This window comes from Meleagris gallopavo, chromosome 2 (assembly GCF_905368555.1).
Source record: "Meleagris gallopavo chromosome 2, MGAL_WU_HG_1.1, whole genome shotgun sequence".
Taxonomy (NCBI): domain Eukaryota; kingdom Metazoa; phylum Chordata; class Aves; order Galliformes; family Phasianidae; genus Meleagris; species Meleagris gallopavo.
The window spans coordinates 48,313,480-48,326,304 of NC_139405.1; the positions used below are offsets into that span (position 1 = coordinate 48,313,480).

General features: G+C 37.5%; 1 protein-coding gene across 1 annotated transcript in view; it reads left to right on the forward strand.

Annotated features, from left to right (window-relative positions):
* ESR1 (estrogen receptor 1) overlaps window positions 1-12,825 on the forward strand; it is a 158,710-nt gene that overhangs the window by 77,886 nt on the left and 67,999 nt on the right. The window contains 1 exon segment of the mRNA XM_010707191.4: window positions 1,560-1,750. Within this exon segment, the coding sequence (XP_010705493.3) occupies window positions 1,560-1,750 (191 nt within the window).

Sequence of the window (12,825 nt, forward strand, 5' to 3'; positions counted from 1 at the left end):
TTTTTAGTAAAAATATACGTGTGAGTCTAATCTTGATCTGAGAGGAAATAAATATTTTGAAAAGGTGAAAAACTGATTAAATAATCTAGCTGCAAGCCAGAAGGAACAGGGTAGGGAAGATAAGAAACAGTAACTGATCAGTTCTCAGTAGATAAAAATGAAGTTAATTAAATGAGACACTGAGACAAAGCAAAATCAAAGAAAAATTCAAGACTTGAAGAAGAATAAGAAAACTATCTTATGTTTGGCAGATTTGGATAGATACTTACAAGTATCATATATGTATTGCATAGAGATTCATAAAATATACTGTTTTTGCTTTTTCATGCTTTAACATTTGAAATAGGAAATGATTTCTTTTTCTTCCTACTTGTGCAAATGCACATTTTCAGAATTCTGACACATTCTGGTTTTCACACATTGCTTAAAAAACAGTTGTGCCATGTCAGAGCTTCACCATTTGCATTTTTTTCTGTCTTGCACCGATCCTAAGAACAATAAAAGGGCATTAAAAAGAAGTTTTCAAAATTAGGTGGTATAGAAGGCTTGGTAAAGAATTTTGAGTTTAAAAAATTCAGCTTTCCTGAATGATGCCAGTAACAGTTGTAAGGTCTCACAGGGCAAGTCAGTCTGTTTCTCCAATAACTGTTATTCATTCAATGTTCTTCAATGAAAATATTTTGGGACAGAAAGTATATACAAGGTGGTACAGAAAGTGTATATTTGGGGGTGGTTGGCAGCACACGTGAGAGTGTATGGGTGATTTTGGCTGATATAAAGCTTTTGGGAGTTCAGGTTGGACTGCAGCAGGAGGTTTTGGGGAGTTTTGCCTAGATGAAAGAGAACAGTTGAGAATAATAGTTGTCAGAAAGCCACAGAAGAGTAATGGTTTGGAGCACGAGTGGAGCAGGAGGGACTGTTGGTGCCAGATGTCTCAATTTATCGAAATTGCAAAGTGTGTGACTGCTTACCTTCTAGGAACAACCTCAGAGATCACTGCTGTTCCTCTTGTTATTTTCACATTCTCTCATTTCTGAATCTTGTTTATCAAGCCTATAGCAATGAGCTGTAATAACCTCTTACAAAACGTGAATTAATTGCCACTTATGCGATAAATTTGTTCTGTTTTCATTTTCAAACTATTTACTGATACTTCAGTCATGCTGTACCCTTTGGACAGGAGAAGGTACACTAAAAATCGCTATTTTACTTTTATTTATATTTTTATTTTTTACTCCTTTGTAATATCTTTAGAAATACTGATTACTTTATCAAATAGCTTTTTAATTTTTCAAGGTACAATGCTTAATAACATCGGATTAATTTGCGAAGAATTGTGAAGAATTTCTCAGTATTTCATGATTTCTACACTTCTCCAATTAGAACCAATTAGAAAGCAAGATACAAAGTCAATTTTTTTTCCTATCTGTTCAAAATCTAGATCTTCAAAATCTAGATCTTCAAAAACAGATTTGCTCTTCTTTCTTAGTCCTTAGGAGTGGATGAGACTTAACAATGCTGAAATATTTGTTTTTCTTTTGTTTTTCTGCTGCTAACAGGCCAAGCTCTGATAACAGGCGCCACAGCATTCGAGAGAGGATGTCTAGTACCAATGAGAAAGGGAGTCTATCCATGGAGTCCACCAAGGAGACCCGGTACTGTGCTGTGTGCAACGACTATGCTTCAGGCTACCATTATGGGGTCTGGTCTTGTGAGGGCTGCAAAGCTTTTTTCAAAAGAAGTATTCAAGGTAATAAGTTGCTCAAGTGAATCACCTTAACTTTTTACTCCTGAGGAAGCTACTTGAAATTCCAGCCTGAGCCCAGGACAGTAACATTTATTGAGATTTTACTAGCAGTAACTGTTTTCTCCTATGTATGCTTAGCTCTGTATTTGGTGAATGCTTCTCACAGATATGTAATATATTGCTATTTAGACCAAAATTAATGATGGAAAAGAAAAACTTCTCTAAATTCTTCTTGGTTTCTGTATGTCTGATTATGGAGGCAGTAAGAAATTTCATTCAAAAATCAATAGTGGATCAGAATGACCACTTTTTCAGGTTATGCATGTCTCTTTTCTGTGATTAAGTTCCTATCCAATATTTATTTTTGCAAATTCACTGTCAGAGGAAGATTAATTCATATTTATTGATTTCTAAATCTTAATTCACTTAGCAGAACAGTTCAATCCAAATTTCAGCTACTTGAAGATGTGAGGTATCTTTTGAGAGCCAGTGTTTGACAGGAATGTGTCCTTGATGAAATAATATTTATATTTGCCTGCAAAGCAGGGCTTTGAACTATATGGAATGGTGTATTTGATAGCTGTCTCATGACTAAAAGTATACTGTCCAAAATGTCCACTAGATTAGAGGGCAGAAACAGAAACAATGTAATTACTATGACCAAGATAATTCTTTATTAAAATGCCTGTCCTTCTGTGGGATGACTAAATTTTTCCTTTGTTTAACACAAAAAAATAGTGTAGAGACTAAGTATGGTTCTACCAAAAATTCTGTTCAGTATTCCTGGAAATAAAAATGAAACATATAAAAAGAAAAAACTAGCAAAATGCTGTGATTTAGGCAGATTTCTATAGTTTTTTACATCTCCAGTGATATATGCATACAGAAATTCCTGTTCCTCTTTTTATGAAATAAACATAGCAAGAAACAGTTTTTACCTCATATCAATCACTAGGTGTGAATATTGCCTGTTTTGTCACGAGTGCCACTGAGTTAAGTAAGATTTCCTCTCAAGAACTTTTCCCAACTTAAAGAAGAAAGTGAAAGACTGGCTTTGGAGTATACACTGATAAATTGTTTGAATGCCAGTGATTTGTTAACAGTTACTAGTATTTCTGCTTTTGAAACTTCTCTAAATGATCTGTAGAAGAGAGTGGTTACAACGGAGTTTAATAATAATCAAGACTGGATGGAGAAAGAGTGAAATGCTTTTCTCTTAACATCAAAAAGACATATTTAAACTTGTAAGGTAAGGAGAACAGCTCCTTAACTTGGATCTTCTTCATTATGAGTTCCCTGACTGAATCAGAATTATGTGGAATTTTGAAATTCTATCCCATCTTACCCATAACACATTATTTTTAAATGTCTGCCTTGTTTCTTATTTTATTATTATAATTTATTTCAATACTAAATAGGCAGAATAATTTGTTGCATCTCTTACCTGTGTGACTTGGTCTTAGGTGATCCAGCAACAAAACAAAAACTGAAAGATTATTGTGTAAAAGTAAGTGTTAGTTGTGAAGTAACCATACAGAACAGATATTCAGCTTTTGGGCATTATGGATAAAGAAATGAATCTGACTCTTTCATTGAGTTCCATTTTTCTATACCAACACTTGGGTGATTCTGCCCCAGTCTCTTTGTCTTAAAGTCCTTAACAACAGATCTATTCTTTCTTTGTGCAATAATACACTCTTTTTATTAAATTCAGATCTTGCTTCTTTACATACACTTGATATAATTTTTAAGTAGACAGTCTTTAAGAACGTAAAGCTTAAGTTGTCGGTGTCCCATGAAATAGTTCTCTTAATCATTAACTCCTCTTTGTTCTAATTTAAACCCACTCCTTGCTTTATCCCTTGTTGGTATGAAGCAGAATTATTGCAGTGACCTTTTACATAGTTGAACTGTTATCATATCTTTCCTCAGTCTTCTATTTCTATAGACTAAACAAACTCATTTCTTTCAGTAGAACATGTCTTTTAGACGTCTGATCCTATTTGTTACACTCCTCCATACTTCCTTCAGTTGATCCACATCTTCTTGGATGACAGCTATCATAAGAAATGACATCCACTAATATCAAGAAAATAATTAAAAGATATGAGTACTTGTAAGAGAATTGTGATTATTTGGTCATAAGAGATTAAAAGGCCTTTAAAATAGATTTTAAAGTTATAGATACTATCCAGTCTTGATGAACTAAGGGATTTTTTGAATTTTCTCCTGGATTTGAAAGAGATACCTGCTTTGGCAGTTGCATATTTTCACTGAATGTGCATATAGTTTAAAGAAATGACTAATTTTTAGACTGAGCATATGTGAGAAAGCCTGCCATTTATCTTGCCAGGTGGTAATAATTTTAAAGAGGTTCTGGTTGGATATCTAGCAATAAATACTACTAAAGAATAGAAGACTTCATGGGGTAAATATTGTTTCATCTTTATTGTATGTATGACATGCATTCCTAAAAAGGGGACAAAAATGTCCTTGGAATCATATGATTAAATTATATTGAGGTAAAGAGGACATATTTGTATAAACAAAAATATAGAACATTTTCAGCAAATACTTTAATTGCTGTTTATAATGTGTCTTTAAATGTAAGAAAACCATGCTACTTCTGTGCTTTACTGTCCTGTATTTCCCAGTACATATATTGATGTAGACATAACTGGTCATTTTTATGATTTCATCAGAGATTTCATAGTAGAATTGCTATAGTGAGGATTGATGTTCTTAATGCATTATAGTAAAAATATTCCTTATAGTTCTTAATAGCACCACTGAGTACAGACATGAAAGCACTGTATGGGGTAATCTGTATTCCTCACTATGTAATACTATCCTCAGTGGTATCTATATTTAGATTATTTATTAGTGTAAGTTAACCACCAAAATTTTGAGAAAACTCACATATACATTGGACTACATTGGACTGGAGATGGGCAGCTTCATTTTTATCCAGATAGTTTGGAATGGCTCTACAGATATTTTGTGAAATTTATTTACTAAATTATCTTTCTTTTCTGTCAAACAGTTAATGCTTAAAAGGTAGCCTGAATTAGTAATGTCTTTCAATGCCTGTAACTGATCAATTATGTTTTAACAGCAGAGGTTCGTGAAAATCTCAGTTTCGTCTTGAAATTGGCAATGTCATTTTGCTTCTTTATATCATAAAATAGGTTTGGGGACTTTGTTTTGAGAAAGCACTGCACAGACTACTATTAACGTATGAAGTTTAATGGGAGGAAAAAAATCATACTGCACCAAGATCGCTGTGTTACTTGGTGATTGATGTAAGGATACTTTATTCTTTGAACAGCATATGTTTCTTTTGGGAATGTGGATGGTCAGCTGACTTAAATCCAGAGGTGTAACAAGCCATCACACCATAGCCCACTGTACTCTTCTATTAAAATATTCATTAATTTTCAGATCACAGGGGGCCAGTAACTCATTAAGTCTTCTCAATATAAACTTTCTATGCTATTTGTTTACAGGGCCTAGTAGCTTAATTGAAGTAAATCTTTTATAACATTCCTAGCCTTGATCTGTGGACTCGAGAGCTTTCTTACAGTGATTGCTAGTTCCAGTGAATTGTCTTCCCATCTGCTAAAAAATTCTTTCTAATTTATACTAATTTGGCTTTTACAACACATCCACAAATCAGTCCAAAAGTACCTAGTATGTCTTTGAATGGGAAGTTCTTATAACTTAGGTTGTTACAGTCAAATAATCATGATATTGTAAGGGAGATTCAGTTCTTGAGTTGCTCACTTTCCTTCTGTTTGCTTAGTAACTTGTTTTGTTCTTAGGCCTTTTCGAATTCCCCCATAATAACCTCTTTAAAATCAAGAAAGCAGAATTGGATTATTTATGTCAATGTTAGCCTTACAAGTGCCATTTACAAATGACTTGTGACTCACACATTCTTTTCCCCTCCTTCTAACTCACTTGGTATTTATATAGCCACCAAAGGGTATGGAACAGGAAGGAATTACTCTTAATATCTCTGAACAGAGTCCAACAAATGTCTGTGCTTATTGGTCTGAGGACCTGCAGAGGGAGAACAAGTGATTCAGAAAATTGAGAGGTAACTCATTAAATTCAAGGGTATCTTGATCTCAGAACTGTCAAAGTACTTCAGAATTCCTAATTTCCATTTCCCTGTCTCTTTCACAAGCCTTTCTAATTGTTTTCAGGTGCACCTTCTCTGCATTTCAGGCGCACCTCTTTACAACTCTATACTCAGACAAAACTCTGGGAAATTTCACAAATATTCAGTTAAGAATTACTTTGTAATGCAAGGCATTACCAGCCCGGCAAGTGCAGGTTGGCATCTGAGGATGAATAACCATGATGAGGGCTTCCAGAGGATTGTCTTGAATCACAGACTTGAATCACAGAGATAGAGTGGTCTTTGAAGTATAGAATTCTTGAAGCTAGGAAATATTTTAGTTGTGTGGCTTATGGTTTGATTGCAGTTAACAATTTTGTGTTCTGAACATAAAGGAGGAGTTTTGGCAGTGGAAATGGAGTGTTATCAACTGTTTTAATTTCACAGTGATAGCTTGACAGAGCTGTACACTTTTGAAAGTATGTAGTTCAAATTTTAGTGCTAGGAGCGGTGGCAAGACATACATACAGCATTTGATAGACTGCTTGTTTGGAGGGATTTTTGAATATTCCCTTTAATTTTCTGGTATTTCTTTGTGTTTATTTTATGGTATTTTTGTGATCTGTTTGGTAACAGCTACAAATGCTGTACTGACTCCAAAGCCAAGAAGACAGAAACCCCCCAATAAAACTGCTTGCATGTTGATTCTATGAGCTGCCAAGTAGAAAGAGCAAAACTGCAGTACACAAGTCTAAGTGAGACTTCCAGAGGCAAATACAGTAAACAAACAGAGGATTGCACACCAGTATCTAATCTCAGGGTGGAAAACACAGTTCCAGCTTGAGAGGTAGGTGACAGAAGTCTAGAAAATGTGTACTTGAAAAGAGTGGAAGGATTTATCCATCATTGACAATTCTAATGACCTCTGATCAGCCAGCTACATCCGAAACTTCTTTTGCTTTATTTTTGTGTCTATAGTCTCAAGTTAAATATATGCTCTGATTGTTGCTCTCTAAAGTGTATTTTGAATATCAGAATTCTAATTTATGTTGAGTCCTCGTTTCAGGAATGTGTATGTTGAAAGTCAAGTGTCAGTACTTCTTTTTTCCTAGTCAATCTATTTTGGAGTGGTACTGTTTCAACAAATTTTAAATTCATTGCATTCCTGCATTCAGCATGTATATGGTAGTGACTTAAGATGGTTGCATCCAAGATATTTCCTTATTTTTTATGGTCTAAGCAAACCATTGTGCTGCAGTGGACCTTGAACCCTAGTCTATTTTTCTGTCTTGTGGTAGGATCAACTGTTGCTGATTACTTACATGTTTATTTAGCTGCTTCTTTAAAACCTGTACACTGATCCAGTATTTATTTCTCCTTATCTTTGAAGGCTACTATGAAATCTGAATCTTCCTTCCCTCAGGTTAAGTTCATCTCTTATTTTTCTGGCTATCATGCTACAGGAAAGGAAGTTATATTTTCCTCTGCAACAGCCTACAAATCACCAAAGACTGTTACTATACTTCTAAAAAAAATGTAATTATCATAGAATCTTAGAATGGCCTAGGTTGAAAGGGACCACAATGATCATCTAGTTTCAACCCCCTTTCTGTATACAGGGTCACCGATCACTAGAATAGGCTGCCCAGAGCCGCATCCAGCCTGGCCTTGAATGCCTCCAGGGCTTCCACAGCATCCTTTGGCAACCTGTTCCAGTGCCTCACCACCCTCTGTGTGAAGAACTTCCTCTTAATATCTAACCTAAATCTCCCATCTTAGTTTAAAACCATTCTCCCTAGTCCTGTCACAATCCACCCTCATAAACAGCTGTTTCCCCTCCAGTTTATATTCTCCTTTCAAGTACTGGAAGGCCACAATGAAGTCTCTCTGGAGTCTTCTCTTCTCCAAGCTAAATAAGCCCAGTTCCCTCAACCTTTCCTCATAGGAGAGGTGCTACAGCCCTCTGATCATCTTAGTGGCCCTCCTCTGGATCTGCTCCAAGAGCTCCACATGCTTCTTGTACTGGGGATCCCAGATCTGGACGCAGTACTCCACATGGGGCCTCAGAAGAGCTGAGTAGAGGATGACAATCACCTCCCTCTCCCTGCTGGCCACCCCTTTTTTATTGCAGCCAAGAGCACAGTTGGCCTTCTGGGCTGCAGGCTCACACTGTTGGCTCATGTTCAGCTTCTTGTCCCCCAGGACCCCCAAGTCCTTCTCTGCAGGGCTGGTCTCAAGGAGATTTTCCCCCCAGTTTGTATAAATACCTGAGATTGCCCTGACCAAAGTGCAGCACCCTGCATTTGGCCTTATTGAACTTCCTAACTCAAAGAAATCCAGTTTATTCAACCTTTTTTTACAGGTTTTATTTTCTAGCTTTTTAATCTCATTGCTCTACTTGTCCAGTTCTAGGCTCCTCAGTACAAGACAGACATGAGCATATTGTTGATAGTTCAACAAAAGTCATGAAGATGAATAAGGATATGCAGCATCTTTCTTGTTAGAAGAGGCTGACTTTGTAGCCTAGAGAAGAGGGGAGTTCTCAGGGGAGGATCTCATCAATATACAGAAATGTCTGAAGGGATAGTGCAAAGTGGTTAGAGCTATTCTTTATTCACTGGTGCCCAGTGCCAGGAAAACAGGCAGTGGGCACAAACTGAAGTATAGGAAGTTCCCTCTGAACACCAGGAAGAGAAAAAATGTGTGAAGAAAAATGTAGTTGCATTTATTAGCCCTATATGAACAAATGTTGAATGTAAAATAAGAAGATATAACAATTTTAAATTAAAGTGCTCCAATAAAAATGAACAATAATTTTTAGATCTCACTCTTTCCTAATGGATTTCAGAAAAGAACATAAGGTTGTGCCTAATTCCTTTCTTAAGCATAGACACTCACATTCACAGCTTAATTATCCTTGGACAAGGTCTTTGGATTTAGAGCTTGGGTTCTCTTAGAAACTACCCAGACCTGCTGAGAAGATGAATAATTTTCTGTTTTTAAACTAGCTTGGCAATTATATACATAACAATAAGGAAAAGGATCTGGATTGTAAAACATATTTCCTCTGTGGCCTGTAGGGACATCCTTCTTCTACGCACACCTCTGAAGGAAAGATCATAGAGCCACTGAGGAATCAGAAAAGAGGAAAAGTCAAAGTCTGTGTAATCTATATTATGTCCTGTAGCTCCCAGTATTCATTTTCTAGTGTATATGTATAGAATTGTAAACATGAGTAGTTAATTCAAGCCAAATTATCATGATACTCATCTTTCCTTTACTCTTTCCATACACTATTCAGCTAACAGGAAAAATGAAAGGAAAAAAAAAAAAAAAAAAAGGAATGAGAACAGACATTGCTTCAGGATTCCAAACCTGCTGCCATCTAACCAATTCAGTAACTCATGCACATATACATTGAAAAAGAGTACAATATAAAAAGTAAAGCACTAATCTAACTTTATATAAATGTAAAATTATGTTTTCTACTGCAGCAGATGAAAATAAAACTGGAGTTTCCACTATGTCAGCATTATCACCCTAAATGCAAAATATAATTATACCTCAAATACATTTATTTTTTTTTTTAATTTTAGAGAAAATAATAAAATAGGACTCATGTTTTTTCCTCATGACATATAAGAAAAAGACACCAATCTAGATCCCAATCTCTAAAACATCTGTTCAGGAATGTGACATCTAGTTTCTGTTTCCTTATCTGAAAAATCAGGATTGTCTTAAATGCTTGGCACATGATTAAACCAACTGCTGTGTTAAAGGAAAATTACTCACAGCCTCAGGGTATTACTCACAGTCTTTTCAATAGGATCTCTTCAGAGACAGAATACATTTTCTGAGAGAGTCATAGACAAGCAATGGGTATCTTATTCCCATAGATTTTTAATATGTCTTGTATTTTTAGCTTCAGCTTATTTGAGCTAAAATGAGAAGAAGAGAAATTTCTCTAGAGAAAACTCCCACAGACGATATGGAGAGGCCAAGAAATAAAAACGAGTGTAAATTACTCTTGTGCACTTAAAATCTAATAGTTGTTGGCCACAAGAAAATTAACATATCTCTGTTTTTATTCCAGGCATAACTTCAGATTATGTTTTCTCATGGGCCTACTGAAGAATTTTAGATAGTCTTATTTTATATTTGAATCCTTGGTAACTGAACGTACAGTTTGCAAGGAGATGTAGTATACTTACAGTACCACCTGTAAATGAAAATGTTCATTTTATTAGAATATTATAACAGTCTTTAACATCAGTGCTCTGACAAAATCTCTTCACTGACTTTAAACCAATTTCTCATGCAAAATCAAACCTATTTATGGTTCTCTTTCATTCAATGATACATGAAGACAGCTGAGGGAGCTGGTGGAGGTCATTGCCGAACCGCTCTCCATCATTTTTGAGAGATCTTGGATAACAGGGGAGGTCCCTGAAGACTGGAAGATAGCCAATGTCACTGCAGTCTTCAAAAAGGGCAAGAAGGAAGACCCGGGTAATTATAGGCCTGTCAGCCTCACCTCTGTCCCTGGAAAGGTGATGGAACAGCTTGTGCTGGATACCATCTCCAGACAACTGGGAGAAAAGGAGGTTATCAGGAGTAGTCAGCATGGGTTCGCCAAGGGGAGGTCGTGCTCGACCAACCTGGTGGCCTTCTATGATGCTGTCACATGCTGGGTGGATGGGGGAAGAGCGGTAGATGTAGTCTACCTTGATTTTAGAAAGGCATTTGATACTGTCTCCCACGACATCCTTATAACAAAGCTGAGGAAGTATGGGATAGACGATTGGACAGTGAGATGGGTTGAGAACTGGCTGACTGGCAGAGCGCAGAGGGTCGTCGTTGGTGGTGCAGAGTCTGGCTGGAAACCTGTGACCAGTGGTGTCCCCAGGGGTCTGTGCCGGGTCCGGTCTTGTTCAACATCTTCATCAATGACCTTGATGAGGGGATAGTGGCCACCCTCAGCAAGTTTGCTGATGATACGAAGTTGGGAGGATTGGCAGACATGCCAGAAGGCTGTGCTGCCATTCAGCGAGACCTGGACAGGCTGGAGAGCTGGGCAGTAAGAAGTGATATGAGGTTTAACAAAAGCAAGTGTAGAATCTTGCATGTGGGTAGGAATAATTGCATGCACCAATACAGGCTGGGGGATGAGCTGCTGGAGAGGAGCTCTGCAGAGAGGGACCTGGGCGTCCTGGTGGACGACAGGTTGGTCATGAGCCAGCAGTGTGCCCTCGTGGCCAAAAAGGCCAATGGCATTCTGGGGTGCATTAAGAAGAGCGTGTCCAGCAGGTCGAGGGAGGTGATCCTCCCCCTCTACTCTGCCCTGGTAAGGCCTCATCTGGAGTACTGTGTCCAGTTCTGGGCTCCCCAGTACAAAAAAGACAGGGATCTCTTGGAAAGAGTCCAGCAGAGGGCCACAGAGATGGTGAAGGGCCTGGAGCATCTCCCCTGTGAAGAAAGGCTAAGTGAACTGGGTCTATTTAGCCTTGGGAAAAGACGACTGAGAGGGGACCAGGTTTATAAATATCTGAGTTGTGGCGGCCATAGCGGTGAGGCCAGTCTCTTTTCAGTGGTATGTGGAGACAGGACAAGGGGAAATGGACATAAGCTGCAGCTTACGAATGTGCGTAAGAACTTCTTTACGGTGAGGGTGACAGAGCACTGGAACAGGCTGCCCAGGGGGTTGTGGAGTCTCCTTTTCTGGAGATATTCAAGTCTCGCCTGGACGCCTACCTGTGCGACCTGGTGTAGGGAACCTGCTTTGGCAGGGGGATTGGTCTCGATGATCTCTAGAGGTCCCTTCCAACCCCTACAATTCTGTGATTCTGTGAAGACTGCTCCGAAAGTAATGTCTCCTATTTTATTATATTAGCCCACAATGTAGAGGCAGATGTTGATGGTATAGCACTAGAGGTTGAACCTTCCTGCCAGTATTCCATTACATTTTGTTACCTTATGACAGATGGCAGCAGAAGGGCAATCTGACAAAATGGTGTCTGATATGGAAGTGTATATGAACCAAAGATGTGTCAGTGAATTCCTCTATGTGGAAAAAATGGCACCATAGGCATTCATTGACACTTGCTGAACGTTTATGGAGTCTGAACAGTGGATGTGGGCACAGTGAAGCAGTGGGTAGTGTTTCAGCAGTGGTGACAGTAACAGTGGGTACCTCCACAGGTGTAGATATTTACAAGCATGGCATGCAGGCTCTTGCTTATTGCTGGCAAAAATGCATAGGTAATGGTGCTAAATATGTTGAAGAGTAGTGTTTTTTAATTGAGAATTTCCTCCACCAAATAGTGCTCTTTGTATCTGTTGTAGTTTCCATGGAAAGAAATAGAAAGCATTACTTTCAGAGCTTTAAATATACACACTTTTCTGGAACTACTAGATACAAGTACACTGACGCTTAAATGTTCTGCTGAATATAGTAACATTTAACTTTAAAGAAATATGAAGTGTTTTGTTGACTGAAATCTTCACACATAAATCATCTTCCCACTGATTCAAGCACGCTTGGTTGTTGCATATACTGTGTATATCATGAGAACACTTAGACTGATAGTGATGTGAGTCTCTGAATGTAAATGCTAGGTTTTTGACTCATAGTGACAAGAAAGACTCAGATTGCATATCCAACAAGAAGCAGCCATGATTATAACAGGCAAAGTGAGGATAAGCTCACTTTCCTAATTTCAACCATTATTTTCTTGTTAACATTTTACTTCCTCAACCTTGCTCCCTATTATATTGGTTGTTATCATATGGACCTAGATCTTTTGCCCTGTTCCAGAAAGACCTCAGTATATAATGAAGGCTTTAAAAATACTTAATGTTAATTTTGCTATTATTTTAAAATGTGGAATATGTAAGCTTTAAAAAAAAACCCAATTCCTCCAACCAGAAAAAAGCCCAATTCCTCCAACGTCCTCTT